Source organism: Marmota marmota, unplaced genomic scaffold, assembly GCF_001458135.2.
Source record: "Marmota marmota marmota unplaced genomic scaffold, marMar, whole genome shotgun sequence".
NCBI lineage: Eukaryota > Metazoa > Chordata > Mammalia > Rodentia > Sciuridae > Marmota > Marmota marmota.
In genome coordinates this window covers 761,378-782,855 of record NW_025999992.1, presented here as the reverse complement: position 1 = coordinate 782,855, position 21,478 = coordinate 761,378, and the positions used below count along the sequence as shown (strand labels likewise).

Genomic DNA, 21,478 nt, shown 5'->3' with positions numbered 1-21,478 from the left:
AGAGATGTAAGGGAGAGACTATAGTATATTACAGTCTCTGACAATGTAGGTTTGTACAACTAAAAAAAAAAAAAAAAAAAAAATAACCTGGAAGAGAATGGGAAAACATTTTAAAAATGTTTAATTAAGCAGGTGTAATGGGGGATGGCTGTAATCCCAGTTATTCAGGTTGTTGAAGCAGAAATTACAGGCCAGTCTCAGCAATTTACCAAGACACTATCTCAAAACAAAAAATTTTAAAAAGGCACAGGCATGTAGCTCAGTGGGTGAGAACCTGTCTAGCAGGCAAGAGGCTCTGGATTCAATCCATAGTACTGCAATACCTACATGCGCGCACACATACACACAGCAAGCTCAACTATTTTCAGTAATTATTTTGGTGGTAGGGCTGATGTCATTATTGGGACTCTTATTTTCCGTGTAATATGGTATGAAGTAAATGAGTCTAAAATATTTGGCATCCCTGATATCTTTGAATACCAGGATTCTTGCTATAAAAAAAAGTAGCAGGTTATGATAGAAGGGGTTAAGACAATCTCTGCAGTTCCAAATCTGAACTAGAAATCTGTGTGAATTCGTCAGACGTATTGTATCTTAACAAACATATCTGTACCTAGCTCTGTCCACTAAAAAGCCTTAAAAACAACCAGCAAGCCAGTAACAATAAACATCCTTATTTCTGTGGTGCTCTTGAAATAGCATTGCCTTTTAAGAGTAACACAGCTCCTTGGGGAAATGGCTAGCTCCAGATTCAGGATAGTAAAAGTTTAAAATGAGCCTGAAACTGGTAATCATTCCAGAGAGCAAGAAAGCTATAAAAGACCCTTAGTTTTGTGTTAAAATGACTCAGGGTTCAACCTAAAGAGATTTCTGCTAGTCGATGAAGGAATGATCTGATTACCAGTAAGTACAAAGGAGTGAGATGAATCAAATATGTTAAATACATAACAATTCATCCTCTCCTCACAACTGGTCCTCTTTTGAGGATCCTAGAGAATAAACTGTTCTGAAAACTGCTTTTTCTATATTGTAAAAAAGTGGTCAATTAACTGGAATAGAAAGTGTTTTTTTGGGGGCTGGGGATGTGGCTCAAGCGGTAGCGCGCTCGCCTGGCATGCGTGCGGCCCGGGTTCGATCCTCAGCACCACATACAAACAAAGATGTTGTGTCCGCCGAGAACTAAAAAAAAAATAAATATTAAAATTCTCTCTCTCTCCCTTTCTCTTTAAAAAAAAAAAAAAAAAAAAGAAAGTGTTTTTTTGTAGAATTCCAACAAAAACAGAACAGGAGAGAAAGAAAAATTACCATTTGTAAGCCATATGAATTAAGGAGGTAAGCACTGGTCAACAATGATTGCTAAGATCATAAAAAGACAATCAGACACTATAAGTCTCTTGACAAGCAACACATTATATGAAGGAATCTACCCCGAAACAACTGCACCTGAATCATGAGCACTTGATTCGCCCACCATAAAAATGATGTCTAACTTCTGATGGCATTCTTATCCTATTAATATAGCAACTGTACTCTAAAATGAAAGGAATGGAACTTATAAATCATCTAGTTTGCAATGCTGTTCAAACTAACAATGTCACCATAACTTAATTTCTAAATGAGTTTGGAGACATGAAAGACCATTATAAAGGGTGATGCTGACACTACTGGAAATCCTGGTTTGTCAGTGCCACTTCAGAGTAGAAACAAATGAAAATCATACTATTACTGAAAACCAGTACCTATGAATTTAAGAAAAAGTAGGCATCAGGTATCTGAAGAAGTAGAACATTACAAAATCTTAAAACTGGGAGAGTCTTTAGTTGATAATAAGTCCCATTTGCTTGTCTGATGGGAATGTAATCTAAAGCTACAGAAGTCAGAAGCCTTAAAGTCTACCACTCACTGGCACTATGCTTAAACCGTAATCTGAAATTTCAATAAGTTTATATTTGCCCACTTTCATTATGACCTAAGTCAATTATAAATTATAAAGATCAAAAGACCATCATCTTTTTGAAAACTTCCAAGATTTTAATAATATCATGAAAATTCTAACAAAGCCTAGGGATTCCAAAGAGCTCCATTATCACCACCAGTTCAGTACTTGTTCCATTACATTTATATCTCAGAGATCAAAGGTCACCAATTGTTTTATAAATATTTAAGGTAAGAAAGGAAAAGGAAGGGCTGGGGCTGTGGCTCAATGGTAGAGTGCTCGCCTAGCAAGTGTGAGGCCCTGGGTTTGATCCTCAGCACTGTATAAACATAAATAAAATAAAGATATTGTGTTCAACTAAAACAAAACAAAACAAGACAAAGGTATTGTGTCCAACTACAACTAAAAAATAAATATTGGAAGGAAGGAAGGAAGGAAGGAAGGAAGGAAGGGGATATATTACTTCTGGTCAGAAACATCCTGACCACCAGCCTTTAGCAACTAAAGCCCAAACTAATGAATACCCTCCATGAAAACCTTTATAAGCTAAAGATCATATGCAGTATACTCAATTGTAAGACTCACTCACCGATTCTTTCTCCACAATTCGGTTCAGCATGACAACTGCTTTGGACTTCTGCTGCCAAACCATGAGCCAGAAGTGGCAACATGTGTTGGGAAGTGGACCCTGTAAGGACAGAGAGAGAGCAGATCAGGAAAGGGGACCAGAAAAGAACAAGGCTCCATCCAGGCCAAGCTCCCTCAAGGGTACTTCTGGTGTGCCATGAGTATAGCCAATGGGGTTGGGTCCTAGTAAATACATTTAAACTTTAAATGCACTTGAATTAAAAAACCAGTCTGTGCTAGTTACGATTTGGGGCACAAATGATCAAAATCTTTCATTTACCTAAGTAAAGCAGGAAAAAACTTTGTTTAGGATACCAAGTGGTTTTCAGAGTTGAGGGCTGGAGACTATGAGTTAAAGCACAATCATCTGTCCCAAGAGACCAGAGTTGAGATACTGCTCCTGATATAGGATTATCACCTGGCTTTTGCTGCCAAAGCTAAAAGAAGGTGGCTGTAGTATTCAAGCATAATCTATATGCGAACCAGAGACAAAATCATGACTGAGACCATCTGACTGCTCAGGTTCTAGCTGCAAAGGCTGGAGTCAAAGGAAATATCTGTCACCTTCAGCCTCTGAGAGCAAGAGGCTAGCCAATCAGCCCAAGTCAATTACAAAAGAATCCCCCCCCTACAAAGTGGAAATCATGTACATATGCAAATCACTCTGAAACTATCAATCTACAAAAGCACAATATGTTCAGCCTCAATGGCAAAGTATTTGGGAGAGTTAAAAGGAGCAATAGTCCACACTGTAATAATGACACTGGGGGAGAAAAATCATATGTATTTCTAATTACCTTTCCCTTTTACTTAACGATGGTATAGGGCAAAAGGAAAGACAAGTAACAGATGAAAAGGCAATGCCCAAATCATAAATTGTTGATTTTTTTGTCAAGGCAGACATGGATCCCAGGGCCAAGTTAACACTCCACCACTGTGCTGCAACACAGCCTAATTAATTTCAAATGGGTGAACATTCAAATAAGTGGATTTTATTGTACTCCACATAACTCAACGTGTAATCGATTCACAGGGTAGTGTAGTACAGTGGTGAGAGTTAGGGGTAGGAACAGAGGTAGAAGTAGGACACTGGGGGCCAAGGCTGCCCAGAGCTGCAGTCCCACATGTAGTAAAGGGATTCAAATGGCTCTACGCTGAAAGCATCATTAGAGTAGGAATATTCCTAGGCATGTAGCAGATGCTCAATAATTATTGCCTAAGTAAGGAAACTCTATTGTTAACTGTAAAAATGCTAAAAAAAACTATTAAGAATTATGAGAAACTATAATTAAAAAAAATTTTTTTTAGTTGTAGATGGTCACAATACCTTTATTTTATTTATTTATTTTTATGTGGTGCTGAGGATTGAACTCAGTGCCTCACACATGCGAGGCGAGTGCTCTACCATTGAGCCACAACCCAGCCCAAGAAACTGTGATCTTATATTTAAGGGTACTCTTCTCACTCAAGGTATGTATCTGTTGCTTTACTTCTAAAGCAAAACAAAACATAGAGCCTAAAGGTAACAAAAAGCAATAAGAAAACCCCCAGTTTGAAGAAAAACACAAAGCAATTCACTAGTGAGGTCACCCCTTAGTGTGCACATACACCCCAACTCCATTAGTGCCTCTGAAGATTAAATAATAAACAGGGAAACAGTTGTGACTGAATTAAGACCAAGCTTTTTTAATTGCAGAGACAAATTTATCTCTCAGCTCTCCCATGTACTAAGAACGCTACCACTTTTTTAAATCTGAAAAGTAGACTTAATATACCAAGGGGCTGATTTCTAAAAAACTACTGCTAATAAAACTGAGAGAGAAATGATTCAATTAACAATCACAAAGAACAATCAGAACAGTGGAAGTAGTGAACATTTGATGTTCTCTACCCTGTCAATTGTTTTCTGAGTAGTACTTTGTTTCATATAATGTGCAGGGTACCAGGGCAAAAGCATAAGGAGGTGCAATCTCAGCCTTCCAGGAAGGAGTGTGCAGAGAGGACTAGCGTCAAGGGCCACAAGGGGAAAGGTAGACCATCAGGTCTGAGGGAAGAAGACGACTAGAAAGGAAACCACAGCGGGGCTGCAGGAAGAAGAGATACAGAATGTGCAGAATCTGCGGATTTAGCCAATCTCATCCAGCACAGCCTGGACAACGCCAGGAGGAATCCAGGAAAGAAGAAAAAGCTGGAGACAGGCTTCTAAGTTATCACACTCTAGATGAGTGGGCTCTATCTGTGGGGTCACAAAATCTATAACTAACCAATGGGGTAGTGGAATGGGCTTCCAAATGCTTACAGAAGGGTCACTATTACTACAGTTACTACAACTGACAAGAAGCAACAACTTGACAAGTAACACCTGGAGCATCTACCAGTGCCAGGCACTGCAGAGTCTCACCACACCCTGTACAGACCACAGACTGCACAGACGAAGAGGCCTGGGGAGGGAAGGCACTTGTCCATGGTAACACTGTATTTTTTTTTTTTTTTTTTAGAGTCAGGGCCTCAATAAACTGTTGAAGCTGGCTTTGAACTCGTGATCCTCCTACCTCAGCCTCTGGAGCCACTGGGATTACAGGCATGCGCTATCGCACCTGGCCTCGCACAGCAATCTTTTTTTATTTTTATTTTTTAATATTTTGTTGTCAATGGACCTTTATTTTATTTATTGCTAGGCAAGTGCTCTACCACTGAGCCACAACCCCAGTCTCTCGCACAGCAGTCTTAAGGCAGCAGGGTAGAATGACTAAGAGCAGGACCTACTGTGCTGTACAACCTTGGTAAACTTAATGTTCTTGAGTCTCTTTGGATTTCTGCTCTATAAGTATAAGGACTGGGCTGGGGGCTGTGGTTCAGTGATAGAGCACTTGCCTAGCATATGTGACGAACTGGGTTCGATCCTCAGCACTACATATAAATAAATAAATAAATAAAAGATCCATTAACAACTAAAAAAGACAACAGTATTTACCATAGAAAGTTGTCCTGTAAAATAAGGCATGTAAAATAAGGAACAATGTTACGAAATTATTTTAACTGGTATTATTTTCACTTTACTAGAATATAAAGTTCATAATGACACAGTTTTCATTAAAGTCTCTTTTACTCAAATAAGGTCTGCCACAGAGTAGGTCTCACTAAATCTGCTGGATGAATGAACAATGAGGTGTTGGCACCAGGATCTCAGCAGATACTGGGGGACAGAGTACCCTGTCTTGGGTTTCAGAGGATGAAAACCATGGTCCCAAGAGCTGAAGTGAACTTGGAGGAGAAAAAGCTAAGTTAGAAACTGAAGAAAAGATCCATTTTTAAGGACTGAGAAAGAACCAATAAATGGTAGAGAGGAAGAAAGGGTTGTGATTAGGGTCATGGGTAACCATTCTTTTCTCTTTTTTCATGTTACTCTTGTCTTAAGTAGAAAGTACCTGGGATTGAACCCAGGGGTGGCACTGAGCCACATTCCCAACCCCTTTTATATTTTATTTTGAGAAAGGGCCTCTCTAAGTTGCTGAGGCTGGCTTTGAAATTGTGATCATCCTGTCTAAGCCTCCTAAATCACTGGGATTACAGGTGTGTGCCACCACATCCAGCTAAAGTAAATATTTTAGCTAAAATACTGCTTTATTAAAGAATTTCATGGGGCTGGGATTGTGGCTCAGTGGTAGAGCACTCGCCTAGCATGTGCGAGACCCTGGGTTTGATTCTCAGCACCACATAAAAATAAATAAATAAAATAAAGATATTGTGTCCAACTAAAAAAAAATTAAAAAAAAAAAAAACACTTCATGAAAGTACATAAGAAAAACTTCAACTATTACACAAAGGCTGAATGTGGCAAATGAATGTCTTATTCCCAGTACCCAGAAATATCCACCTCTATTGGTGTGTATGTGATGAATCTATTTAACCCATTTAGCCCTATGCTCTGAAAATAAGTTTGCAATCAACACATGCAGCTGTATCTTCATGTCTTGTTGGTACTACTCAGGAGTCCTTCTCAATCAGGGTGTGCAGCCACTGAGTATTTTACACTGTGTAAATCTCTGCTGTCCCAACAGGTAAAAAGTGGTAGCTGATTACTGGTTTAGATTTACATTCCATAAATACTTTCCAAATGAAGTATCTTCTCATAGATATGCTACCCTATTTTGTTTTTAGAACTGTGACTTCATGTTCTTTGACAGTTTTTTTCTCACAGATTATTTCTTTTTGATTTATAGGAGCTCCTTCATCTCAAGTAAACTGATTTTAGTTTCCTGTGAATTAGAAATAGTCTAATAGTTCACAGTTATATTAATCTGAAATACTTTTTTTTTTTAACTACATCAAATGTTTTTCAAATGACAGGTCATTCTGATCCAGGTTAGGATTTTAAAATTCTGAAATATTATGGCTTATCTTCTGAATACTTAAAAATCTGTAACTGGGAGAATGATAGGGTGGTTAATTTAGTCTCCATTATTTGATAAAGAGCAGCTGGTGTGGACAAACAAATCATGGGTGCATGGGTGTGGCCCAGGCCTCAAGCTGTGGGGCGGAATGCCATGGGGAGCCCGCAGGCACCCTGGCCTGGACTCTGGGGCACCTGGCCTCTGCACTGGAGAGCGCCAACACCACCCAAGGCACGAGTACATTCTGAAGGTGAGAGCGAAAGAGAAGAGCTTGCAGGGGCCTCTGGCTACGCTTTCCAGGTCAGGTGAAGAGAACTGGAAACCCACAGTAAGCAGCAGCAGAAGCCTGGGTCAGAGAGAAGGCAGGGAAGACAGTGTGCCTGCAGAGGACGGGTCAGTCTAAGCCACTGCGTAGAAATTTTTTTTCATAGACATATTAACATTAAACACAACTTCACAAAAGAAGTCAAGCTACACTTTAGGCCAAGCTGAAGTAGAGCCACAAGCTCCAACTCTGCTTTTCCGCGAGCCACACGACTTGCCTGTGTCAGGACGTAACTCCTCCGTGCCTCTCCCATGTCAACCAAGCTGGCATTGATGTAATCATTTTCTGCATTCTGCAGTTTAACACGACTGTGATCATCTGAAAACAAAGTGATAAACCATAACTGTCATTTCAAATTCATCGATTCTTTTTTGGTCTTAATATTTATGCTCTAAGGTATTCATAAAGAATAAAACAAAGAAAAAATAAATTAGCTCCATAGAAGAGTTGAGACAAGTCCTAAATTATTCCCTATTTTTGTAAGGAAGTACAAAACATCTTGTTTGCTACTACAGCATTAGAAGAAAAGTGTGTATTTGTAGTATGTGAACCTTTGTAACTTGAAAAATTAACTGAAGTGTGAAACACAGTAGAACAAACAAAGAACTTACCTTCCTAGAAGTAAAGGTTTGTTTAGATTCTGGGGGCCTAAGGAGGGACTGGTCTACCTACAAAAAGGTAACTGGTCTCAAACAGATGATACCAGGTTTCATTTTCTTCATTTCTTAACAGATACATACTCAATTGTATTTAAGATTTTTAACACTTAACTATGTTTAGGTGGAGTGCTAAAAACTGGAATACTTTAACTGTATTTTTAAAAGACCACTGAAAATGCTTTATTATTTAAGACTGTTAACCATTTGTATACATTTCTAGTTTTTTTTTTTTTTTAATTTTTTAGTTGTCAATGGACCTTTATTTATTTATATGTGGTACTGAGAATCAAACCCGGTGCCTCACACATGCTAGGCAAGTGCTCTGCCACTGAGCCACAACCCCAGCCCATATTTATAGTTTTTAAAAGTAAAAATCTCATAGATTTAAAATTCAAATATTTGAAATATAAAACTTGACCTTGTATCATTTAGAGAAAGGAAGAAAAGCATGAAATGAGAAGAAGCATGTCACACCAAGGTGAATGTGAGCTGAGAGCCCTAAATACAAATGTCAGAAGCACAGAACCAAGGTATGGACTAAAGGCACATTGCACATTTGACCCTGGAGCATAGTCTACAGTCTACATTTCCCCTCAAGGAAGTGTGCACTGAACATTGACTCTCTCTCCACATTTAAACTAAAACCTGTCTCTATCATCTCCATACGAAAGAAAATGTTGGATGGCTTCAGATTCACACATCAATTTATCTGAGATGTTTCTGCTGGAGTGAACCCAAGACCTCTGTAAATATTACATGTCATTTGCCAACAGGAAAAACTAAGATCTTGTTATAGTAAATCACATATACTAGTGTTCTCGGAAAGATGATGTCAGCAAGCACTTCTTTTTTTTTTTAACGGTACAGTCTCTCTCTTTTTTTAACAGTTTCATCACCCTTTAACTGTTATGTTGTACAAGATAGTAAAAAGATCAGCTAATCAAAGAACAAAAAAAAAAAGACCATAGATCTCCTAGATAACAGACATATCAACAAAATAATGCATTCTTTTAGAAAGCTACACAGTCCTAAAAAATTCAAGTGTCCTAAGATACTATGCCAAAGGAATGTATTTCCTCATGTTGCAATCACAGAAAGAACACAAACCCCAAGGCTACTACTCATCCATTTCACAATGAAAAACGACCTTCTAGCCAACCTGCAACCGGGAAGGTCAGCTTCCCAGGGCATGAGGAATCTGGTTATCCAACATGGTACCCTTCTACACCTCACACAGCTGGGTAGAAGGCATGCTGTGTGGGCAGTAGAACACCGCTCCCTTGGGTCTATGTATTCAAATTCACTGTGATTTCCCCCCAATCTTTAACATCTATATAATATTTGTTACTCCCAAACTTTACCAACATAGTAATCACAAACCCGGCTAAAAGCACAGGTCCACTCTTTGGAGCCAGGAGGCACAGGGTGCTACCGGAAAGCCACTAGAGTTCTGCAGAGCCTAGGCACAGGCAAGGCCTGGCTTCCTGTCTAACATTAAAGCAAAGGACACGAACTTCTCTCAGGGGGAAATAAAATTAAATAATTTTTTAAAAATTTTGCTGGCAGGTGACAATAAAAAACGAAAGTAATACTTGGGAAAACTCTATAGCTATTTAGAATTGCCTACAAATTGTGGCTGAAACTATATTTTCTTCTCAGGATTGATTAAAACTAAACTCTCAAACACACACCCACACCATTAAGTATTTATTTTAGTTCTCCTATTAAAAAAGATTAATAAAAATAAAACATATAACTTTTGATTCAGAAGAGACTCCAAAAGGAAAAAGCATGAGTGTTTCTGGTGTTAATTAAAATACATCACCTTAAAATAGCTATATAAAAAGATACTAAATATACACATTTCAGGAAATGAAATTGTTAAAGCTATTTTATGAGAAACTGTGACTTTATATTCTTCAGCAAAGATAAAGAAGGAAACTGCCTCTTTGCCAACCAAGACTTGCTTAATATACTGGTTCAGTGCGAAGCATCTTGAGGGCAGACACAGGTCCTCCAGCCACCTGGATTTCAATGCCTCCTTTCCCTGCCCCATTACTATCCGTGAACTGTTCTTTCCAAACTAAACTTCTGACTTCTGAATTAGGAATAAAATCAGAAATTACATGTTTTCTCCTCTTCCATAATTTATTCTGCCCAGGAACCTCTGAAAATGAGATGATAAAAATGGGAGTCCTATAATCTTTGGGCTATATATAAGTCCCAAAGTCAATAGTACTTTAAATGGTTCCATTTCTTGCACCAGACCCAGGCAGGCCTATGCTCAGTTACAAATGTTAAGTACAACACATGAAGCATGTGAAATGCCCCAAATACCAAAAAACACTAACTTATCTCTGGCATACCATACTTTTTAAGGCAAAAGTACTTTCTATTATTGTTCTTCCCTATCTTTTAACGGATCCAAAAAAGGGAGATAAATGAAAACACACCAACTGTACTGCATGAAAAAAGCAACAAAACCACTCTTCCACAGGAACTTTTACTTCTCAACACCTAACGACACCACCATAGACAGTTTTCTCCAAGGCATTACCTGCTCTGAATCAGGTTTGTCACTGAATTAATGAAGAAGCTCAAAACCCAACAGGGCTTTAGTTTATATGATGGTCAGATTTGAATGAAGCCCACTTCTGAGGAAGAGTGCTTTTGACTCCCCCCCTCCAACTGTACATTTTCTGAGAAATGGTTTCATCTCTCAAGAAATGACTTGCTCTAGCTGTGGCCTGAACTGTCAGTACAGAGTAGCTTCCTCTTTCAACACTGTTATAACAAGCTTTTAAGAAACCCCCACAGGTTTCACCTAATTTATCATTATGGTAAAGGATCTCCTTTTGGAAAGTTTTCCAGGTCAAACAGGAAGGAGGATTCACATTCATCACAGCACAGATCAAAAGACCAAGAATAATGAACTTAAAAATAAAGCAAGGAGAAGACCAATTCTCAGTGCAGAATTAACAGCTGACTTTTCCCTTAGGTTTTAGAGGTAAAAAGTAAGTGTTTAGGTAATGATATCCACATTTATGTGGTACTTCCCTGCCAAGAACTCAAGGCATTTCAGAGACTCATCAATCCTACTCAGCTCCCAAAGTAAACAACTGAACAAATACTGTAAGTTTTCTTTCATAAATTAAGCAATGAGCCCAACGCACAGACACTACTAGATTAATGGAGAAGAACCACAAATCTTAGCACACAGAGTTCTAACATTTCAACTATTCATTCTGCAAAGAAAATTCTATTTGATAAATGGCTCCTCACTGACCATATAACCAACTAGAACTTCTGGTAGCAATAACGAGCCTGTGACATGCCAGATACTACAGGGCACAGCTTAGTGGTCCCCACCTTCCACTCTCACAACCTTCTGAAGTGGACAGTATGACGCCATGGTGCTGGCACCCAGGAAGCAGCATCTTCAGCTGAGGCACATGAGAGCAGCACAAACAGGGATACAAACCCAGGCCTGTGAGGGGGAAGGGACTGACCTTTCCCATCTCACACGGCCTCTCTGTGCAGTCAGGCCGGTACCTTCACCACCCTTTCCACACCTCCTAAATTTCTTCCTGCATCAGTTTTCATAGTGTTTTTCCCCTCAGGTGTGACTTCCACCTCATTTCTCACACAAACCCCACTTCCTTGAAGACCAGCCTTGACTGAGCCCTCCATTATGGTCTGGCTCTGCTCTTTGTATCTGATACTGGTACTTCAGCAGTCATGTACAATTTTGAATTAGCAAGTGTATTTTAAGAGCCAGGCTACAGGGACATAAAGACATTATCTGTTTCAAGCTTTCTAAAAGTGTGTGTGGGGGAGTAGTAACTCCTAGTGCTGTACTACTCTGTACCTTGGGAAGAAGCCTCAGCTAATGCTGAGTGGCCTCAGCTGATCAGGCTTTGCTACACAGGGGAAGGAGGGGGGTGGGGAAATTACAGCAGGTGGCGGAATTAAGGAGAAAGGCACACCAGGCAGGAGTGGCAAATTCAAGAAGATCGAAGGGCTAGGCAGGTGAGAGAGAGGTCCTGAAACACACAGAGGACAGATAGAAAGGCCTGGGTCACACCACAGGCCTGAGCAATGACCAGGACCCTGAGGAAGTTCTCTGAAGGCATGGAATGAGCACATCTGATTTAAGATAGGAGCGACCAGAACAAGGAGGAAGGCAATCTCATAGAGAGACACACTAAGATTAGTCAAGGGTTGCAAGCACTGAACCAAGCAGGGGCAGTGGGAATGGAAAGAATTACTGATCAGGTCACACAGAAAGGAGTAACCTATGACTTGAGAACATTATTGGTGTCCAAGTTCCTGAGACACAGAGCCCTGTGGTAACAGCCCAGTCACTTCAGGTCTATTTTCTTGTCTGTGAGATAGAATGGGTTGGGAGCCAAGAGAATCACACAGAGTAACTCTCTGTTACAGACTACAGGCCTTCAAGAGATTCCAACATTCCTTGTCCTGGCTAGACTATGTCTGTAAAGGGCTGGGGAAGGCTCCAGAAAAGAGACTCATTGTGATCACGTTCAACCACTGGCACCCTGATTCCACCTAATGATTATGGGGTAAGGAGATGGCTTTATTGTGGCAAGATAGCTCTGCTCCTCTAACCTTGAGTCCAGATGCTTGCAGATCCTGAGCTATATGAAGTATTTATTTTAAACAAAAGAATCACGACTCCCACTTGTACTCAAGGACTAGCTTCTCTTTGGCATGACATTTGCCACTGCCTTCTCTGTTGGGCAGTCTGCTGCAAAACAACAAAACAGGGCACAAGGGGGAAAAGGATGGAATGGCTAGACGGGATCAGTCCTCCTTGATTATGTTCACTGACAGAACCTCCTTGATCATTCCTGTTTTAACTGAAGATTATACGGGAATTTCAAAATTCTACTTCATCAGATATCTGTATTTTAATATATAAACAACCACATCCTCCCCCTAACTCAGAGCACACTGATGGTCCTGGAAGAGGTGCCCTATTCTGCAGGTGTGACTTCAGCTCCACCCTCCAGGACACCTGCTCCACAGCCAGCTCCCACACAATGAGCTGTGGCTGCCTGCTGGGGTTTAACTCTTAGCCAGTAGGGAGGGAGCAGCACCAGGCACCACCACTTGTTCACCATGGAGTTCTGCTCCCAGCCCAGTGTGCTGCCCAGGACCCAGTTCAAAAGGCCATCAAGTAAAGAAACATGGAGACATAGTACAACGCAGATCTTATTCCAATTTTCTGTTTTACAGGCACTCATTTTGTGAGTACAGTTCTGAGTGGTTTAACACATGTGTAATTCATGTAACCACCACCACAAAAATCAAGATACAAAACTACTCCATCACCACAAAAGTCTTGTGTCCCATCCTTCATAGGCATCTCTTTCCTTATCGTTACTAACCCATTCATCTATTCTCATCACTATAATTTTATTTCAAGAATGCTATATAAATAAACTCAGTAAGGAATCTTTCAAGACCGGATTTTTTCCCACAGCATAAATGCTTGAGATCCACCCAAACTGTTGTGTGCATCAATGGTTCGTTCCTTTTTAATGCTGAATAGTACTCTGTGACATGAGTACACCACAGTTTGTTAATCACTTACCAACTGAAGGACATTTGTGTTGATTCCAATTTGGGGTTACAAAGCCGCTATGAACATTCATGTGCACATTTTTTTTTAATAGACCAAGTTTTCATTTTTCTGGGATTAATGTTCCAGAGTGCAACTGCTGGACCATAGATTATCATTTAATTTTTAAAGGAACAGTCAAACTATTTTCCAGAGTGGCTAGATCATTTTCAATTCCCACCAGCCATGTATGAGATCCAGTTTCTGTTTTTTTTACTTTGGAACTGGTGATTGAACCCAGGAGTGTTTTACCTCTGAGTTACATCCCCAGTTCTTTAGAAATTTTTATTTTGAGACAGTGTCTTGTTAAATTGCCAAGGCTGGACTTGAAGTTGCAATCCTCTAGCCTCAGTCTCCCAAACTGCTGGGACTGCAGGCATGCACCACCATACCTAGTTAGGGTCTCCACATTCTTGGGGTATTGTGTAGCTTCTTTATTTTAGTTGTAATGATATCTGACCACCATGGTTTTTAACTTGTATTTCTAACAGCTAATGATGTTTTTCATATGCTCAGGTGCTTATCTGCCATTTGTGCATCTCTCTTTTTTTTTTTTTTCTGGCATATCAAGGATTGAACCCAGGCCTGGCATGTGCTAGGCAAGCACTCCACTACTATGTTACATTCCAAGGCCCTTTTATTCTGAGACAGGGTCTCACTAAGCAACCCACATTGGCTTAACATCCTCCTGCCTCCGCTTCCTACACATCTGGTATTTCAAGTGTGCACCACTGCACCTGGCTATTGTCTGTTTTCTGGCTGGGTCATTTCTATTTACTATTGAATTTTAAGAGTTCTATAAATAATTTCAGGTAAGAGTTTTTTGTTTTTTTTTTGTCAGATATGTGATTTACAAATATTTTCTCCTAGTCTATACTCATCTTTTCATTCTCTTAATAATGTCTTTCACAAAGTAAAAGCTTTTAATTTTGATTTAGTTCATTTCATTCATTTAAAAGAATTTTATGGATCATTTCTGAGAACTCTTCATCTAGTCTAGATTCTGACTTTTCTCCTGTTCATTTCTCTTGTACCATTACTATCCTCTCCTTGTATTTAAATATTTTGTAGAGAAATACTTTAAGACTTTATAAATATTGTTTCTCATCAAATTTTCACCCACCAAGTTTACCATCCATTTCTACATTAGTTTTCATTCTATATATAAAGTTAGAACTTTCCCTATTTTCCACTTATTCATGTTTCTTAATCTCAGTATAGACTTGTAAACTCCTATTTTATTCAATAAGTTATAATCGTTATTTATTTTAATGCTAAAATCAGCCCAGACTTAGCCAATGAGCTTCAGGTTGGTTTCTGTGTCCTTCTGACAAACTCTCATCAGTTTTTGAGCATGTTCTTACTTTATGGCACTACAAGACATTCCAGGTTCTTCTTTATCCTTTAGCTACTAGGATCAGCCACTTCACTAAGGAGTCCTATTTCTTCTTAGAAGGGAATGAAATTTGGGTATCAAAAGCTAAGCATGTCCAATACTAAAGGGTGTTACTGCTACCCAGACTTCTCAGTGGCAGGGTAGGAAATGCATGCATATTTACATCTCCATGTGCACCTGTTGGTCTGTATTTACTGGAAACCATGCATTTACAGCATGCTGACCCAACATCACAGGGCTCATGCTAGCTCTTCCCTGCTCATCACTTAGGGGACCCCCTTCAAGGACACCACCACCCTTATTTATGTGCCTTTCACAAGTTGACCCAACCCCAAGGGCTTTTAGATTCAATTATTCTTGGAGAGAAAAAGGGAAGCTTATTAATATCCTCCTTACTACCCTACTGTTCAGGGACAGAAATCACACACAAATATTAAGTTCGGTAATCCCCTAACTGTAATATGAAAGAAAAATAAATGGAAAGTAATTTATAAAAATACTTTTTAAAAATTTTATGTAAATATTTGAGCTAAAATACACAAGAAAAAACCTCCCATAAGCTTCCAAAATGTCCCCTAGGGATAGATAAACAACCTTATTAAGATCCACCACTCTAGAAAGTAAATAAAATCAGAAGCAGAATCAAACTTGTATCTTCTAGAGGGCACACAGGGAATTCTTCTCAGAAGACTGATACCTAACTCAGTCTTAAAAGATGGAAAAAAAGATTTGAGACCCTGAGGGACAGGTACTAATAGGGGAAGAAATGAAGCACAGAGTGATGTTCAAAGTCACCTGACGACCTTCTGTGACTCATTCACAAGAGAGCTCTCTAGAGGACTCTGAAAGGAAACCCATACTCTGCACGAAGACCTACAATGAGTACACGGGTTCAGAGTCTGCACTTTCATGCTTCAACAGTTCCCCCCCCACCCCATACCAGGGACCCAACCCAGAGACTCACACATGCATGTTCTACCACTGAGCCATTATGCCCTAGCCTTTAAATAGCTTAGTTTGGAGAGATCCTGCCTATGCTGATGTGAAATTGGACAACAGTGTTATTCATTTGTGAACCCTAGTTTTACATTTTGGACTTAACACAGGATAAATAATTTTTTTCCATATGAGAATTCAAGTATCTGTGAGCTATCACGCAAGCTGTTTAGGTTTTCTCCTTCCATAGCAAATTAATTCTACCTTCTTCACTGTGAGCTCTAGTTCTCATTCCTTAGACCCAACCCAGTGCATCAATGGTCTATAAAAATAAATTATTAAAAGCAGAAATAGCTTGATTAAAACTGAAGATTAAAAATAAAGGAAAAAAAAAACTGAGGACAGAACCAAAACCCAATAAGTCAAGCCCTACAAGTTAGGAGAAAACCTAAATAAAGAAGTTGTCAACATGATTTGGAGTCAGACATAGTGGTGCATGTCTGTAATCCCAGGGACTCAGGAGGCTCAGGCAGGAAGATCACAAGTTCTAGGCCAGCCTTAGCAATTTAGCAGTCCCTGTCTCAAAATAAAAAATAAGTGTGGTGCCACTTCCCCACCCTGCTTCATCCTGGTATTCAATGAATTAAATACCTGGCTTCATCCTGGTATTTAATGAATTAAAGCCATTTTTCAAACCCTAAAAAAATTTTTAAATAAATTAAAAAATAAAAAGGAATAGGGAGTTGGTTAAGCTGGGTTCAATCCCCAGCACCAAAATTAAGTGAATAAATAAACAAACCAATGACTTTTTGAGAATGTGAAGCATAAATTGATACCTGGTCTGTATTTTTAAACTTTAGATGGGATAAGAAAAATGTTAGCAAATAGTTACCATAAAATTTACATTAAATCCATACTTATTTTGATTATTATTAAATAACTTGAGTTTAAGGAAGTCCTAGAGGAACAACGCATTCTCTAAATTGTTGGATATAGGGTTCTATATATTTTTCTTATTATATTAAGCTTAATAATGTTGTCCAAATCTTCTATTTCTTTACAAATATTTTGTCTTATTAATAAGTCCATGAACCAGGTTCAGGGGCACATACTTATAGTCCCAGCAACTCAGGAGGTTCAGGCAAGAGGACTGAATTTGAGATCAACCTGGGCAACTCAGCAAGATCTGTCTCAAGTTAAATCCCAAGTACCCCCCTGCCATACCCAACCCCCCCCAAGTTCATAACCACAGATTGTCAATTTCTCCCTGTAATCCTATTCAGTATGCTTAATGTATCTTAATGAGACTACTTTATTAGTTATGCACAAACCTCTGAGCTGATACAGCTATCTGCACTCAAAGTGCACTCACTGAGATCTCTGGGAGAAAAGAGGAAGATAGACAGGAAGCCTGTAAGTTTTTCTTCCCCACCCAGCAACTCATTAAGAAAGTATGTTTACTGAGAATCCTCTTTGGGGCAGCAATAAACTATGGATCATTATATGATCTGCCATACTAACTGGAATCCTAAATCTGTCAATCTCCTTTAAACTTCAACTGCTCAGGTGGATAAATGTGGAGGACGTTATGCCAAGTAAAATAAGCCAATCACTTGAAGATATTTAAAGATAAATACTGCATGACCCCACTTATGTATTTGGTATCTAAAATAACTGAGTTCACAGTAACAGCAAGGAGCTGAAGAAAATGGGGAGTAACTGCTCAATAGGTATAGTTTCAGTTATGCAAGATGGAAAGTTCTAGATACCTGTTGTACAACAGTGTGATACAGTTAACAATATTGTAATGCGTAGAAAAAAATATTCGAGACCCTGAATTTTAATGAAAAATTATTAATTATTTTCCCACACCCCTTTTTTCCCAAATATTTATTTTTAGTTGTAGTTGAACACAACATCTTTATCTTATTTATCTATGTCCATGCGGTACTGAGGATCAAACCCAGAGCTTTGCACGTTTGAGGCGAGTGCTCTATGATGAGCCACAACCTCAGCCCTCCCCTTTCTTTCTAAACTAGCTACCATCTATTCTCTTAAAAATCATTCCAGGGTGCGAGGGTGGGGGGTGAAGCAAGCCATTCCCAACTCCTGAGGCAGATCTAGCACCTCCTCTCAGCTCCACCACATGGTGGTCTCTCTGCTATCTATACACACCTGCTCAACTTTCAGTTACTGGAGACAAAATACATATACTCATCACCGTACTCCCAAGACACAACAGAGTCAGACATGTAGCTGGTTTCCAACAAATGTCAAATATCTGTCATGTATAAAAAGACCACAGCCACCTCTATGACCAACTCTTTTGAATGAGAGGACCACCCGTGGGAAAGTGGTTGCTGAACTGATATTTGAAGGAAGAGGAATCTGATTGAAGTGAGTCAGAGAGAGGAGGGATAGGAAATTTTGAAAAGGGAAAGACATATTCAAAGGCACTGAGGTGTTTAAAAATAGTCACACTAAAAGAATGCCATACGATTCAGTTTTACTAAAATGAATAATTTATAGGAAAGTAGCTAGAAAAAAATGTGGCAAAGTATAAAAAGTGTCAATCCCCAAAAGGTTTAGAGTGATAGTGCTATAGAACTTTAACTTTTTCCTAAAAGCTGTAGAACACTAATAGGAGAGGGGAGTAGAAAAACCAAACTGCATTACATAAAGGTTACACTAGATCGATTGAGCATGGATTGAAGTAGAAAAAGGATGGAGATAAGGAATAATTTAGAGGCTACTATATAACCCAGGAAGAGGGCAGGAAGGACTGAACCAAGCCAGAATGCACAAGAACAGGACGGCTTTGGAATACAACACAGAAATGGCAATATAATTGCTTAGTTACTAACCAGATGTGGAAGTTGTAAGAGGAGTCTGTTTCTGGCTTCAGCAAAAGTGTAAATGGTGGTACCACTTGAAACACGGGAACAAGGCAGAACAAACAGGTATAGGATGCACTGATGGGCTGTTGGGGAGGAAGGCTGACTCATTGTCCAAGCATCTTCACACTGAGTTTGAGGTGGAGGAAGGACGCTCAGCAGAGAGGGATGACTTGCACAAAGGTGTCTGCAGCTGGGAGAAGCAGACTGTAGATGAGACTGGGAATCCTAGGTGCAGAGCCGGAAGCTGAAGCCATGGAAGATGAGATCATTCATAAAAGTGCTAGAGGGAGGAGACAGGAGAGAGAGAGCCTGAAGAAATCAAGGCAATCTGAGAAAGAGAAGCCCTAAAAATGGGTGAACAGCCAGAGAAGAGGACAATACAAGAAAATATGGTATGAGGGAAGAAAGGCATGGTCAATAATGTCACAGGTCAAAGCAGAGTAAGAAGCCCCTCACTGCCTCTGTAAACTAGAAAGCTAACAGCACTCGAGAGCAGAAGTTTCAGTGGGGAGGCTAAGATAGAAGTATGGGCAAAAGGCAGCACATGTGGTAAGGAGAGAGAAACAAACAGCAGGGAGTGTTCTCTGAAGACCCTATGTGTACCTGTGCACACATGCAAGCATCCACATAGGGAATGAAGGGGATGCAGTGAGATGAAGGTTGACATAACATGGACGGGAGCATGTCTAGATAATAAAGGAGAAAAATAACTAGAGGGGAGAATGAAGTACACAAAGAAGAGTGGTAATGACAGAGTAAGGTCCACAAGGAGGACCGAGGAATTGAGGCAGAGAACTAGCCTGGGGCGAGAGGAGGGAAGGCTCTTCACCAGGGATTTCTGCAACGGATGAGCACAGAGGGAAGGAAGTTTCCTGGTGGTAGAATATAAGTTGAAGAGTTGTTTCTTGACTTTTAAAATTGAAAACTTAAGGAAAGATGATAGTCTGCACACATGGGCCCAAAGGCTGGAAAAACCAAAGACTGATTATAGAATTAAAGGTCTGAAGAGATTTAAAAAAAAATAAAAACAGCAAGGCAGTTAAGTAATATGCTACAATAAATGAACTAAAACTCCTAGTGAAGTCAAAGAACTAGAATGAAAGAGCCAGAATGACAGAAAGTAGCACTCAAGGTAGCACAGTCTAAGATTTCAGGGGTAGGCTGGGCACAGTGGTATACCCCTGTTTTTCCAGATACTCAGGAGACTGAGGCAGAGGATTACAAGTTTAAGGTCAGCGTGAGCAACTCAGGGAAACCATCTCATTAAAATGAAAAGGAATAGGGTACAACTCAGTTATACAGCACTTCACTAGCACTTCCCTAGTGTAAGATCTTGAGTTCAATCCCCCAATACGGGGGGAAAAAATTCAGGGGTGAAGATGACTGAAGGTCAAAGTCATGAAAGCTGCAGAGATGTAGGAACTCTAAGGCTGGGGAGTCTATGGTGCTTATACAGAGACATGAAGTCACCAGGATGAAGGTGGTACTGGTGAGGAGAAGAGGGTGACTGGCAAGACAGTAAGACACCAGAAGTAAGGAAAGCTGAATACCACAGCAATACTGAGAGATGTTCAGATGGCACGAGTCTTTGAGGATATCCTTTTCATTTGCAGACCAAAGGGCAGTGGACTGGAGCTGGAGATCCTGGTGTGACAGGGGAAGCAAGAGTAAGCAGCCCTTACCTAAGAGAGATCATGAGATGTTTGCTCAGGGCACCAGGCTTCAACCATGGCAAAAAAGGAAAAAGCACTCACTGAGGGTTTGCTTCCAGAAGACTAGAAGTGTTGGCAGGAAGGGCAGCAGGGGATAGAGGGACAGAGATAGAGGGACAGAGGAGCACCTCCTCTGAGCAAGAAATGCCTCTTCCTAATACTAGGCCCTCACAAGGCTCCCTCCTCTTCATTGAAACAGCCTACAGGCATCAGAACCTGGTACAATGACCAGCGGATGGAAAGCTGATGTGCACTTCTTTTTTTCTTGCAGTGCTGGGTTGAACCTAGAGCCTTGCACAGGCTGTGCAAGCTCTCTACCACCAAGCTACACCTCAGCCCTTGACAAGCAATGTTTTTGGATTTAACCCAGGTGTTAACCACTAAGTCACACCCCCAGCCCTTTTTTATTTTTTGAGACAGTGTCTTCCTAAAATGCTTAGGATTTCACTAAGTTGCTGAAGCTGAGTTCAAACTTGTAATCCTAATGATTCAGTCTCTCGAGTCCTGGGGTTACAGGCGCACACCACCAAATCTAGCACTGACTAGCATATTTTAAACAGAGGTCTCCTTGCAGCCTTCAATTGCAAGTATCCAACAGCCAGTTAGGAATGTATGTGTAAAAGTTAGGTGATAAGTGAAGGAGTTTTACTTACTTGTATATTTGATAGTTAAATTACAATATCTTCCTTTTAAAAAGTGTCTCAATTCCAATTTTATAAATTTCTCCATTTAGATTAATTTGCAAAAGCTAATGAAAGGACTCAAATGTAGTTTAGCATACACAATGACTGCAATTATAACAAATACATAAAATTCCAGGGTTCAGGGAGGAGAAGGACAGCACAGTGGCTATGGACACAGGAGGGCGGCACAAGTGATCTTATGATACAACTATTGCCCTGGACGGTGGCAACCACATGAATTTTCACATGATGAAACTGCACACTTACAT

General features: G+C 39.8%; 1 protein-coding gene across 3 annotated transcripts in view; it reads right to left on the bottom strand.

Moving 5' to 3' along the window:
• Nucleotides 1-21,478, bottom strand: part of Ptpn2 (protein tyrosine phosphatase non-receptor type 2) — an 82,693-nt gene that overhangs the window by 33,333 nt on the left and 27,882 nt on the right. For all 3 annotated transcript variants that reach the window (XM_015506028.2, XM_015506031.2, XM_015506029.2), the window contains exons 3-4: nt 7,500-7,600; nt 2,526-2,624 (exon numbers count right to left, since the gene is read on the bottom strand). In XM_015506028.2, coding sequence (XP_015361514.2) covers nt 2,526-2,624; nt 7,500-7,600 — 200 coding nt within the window. The remainder of the gene's footprint in view (nt 1-2,525; nt 2,625-7,499; nt 7,601-21,478) is intronic.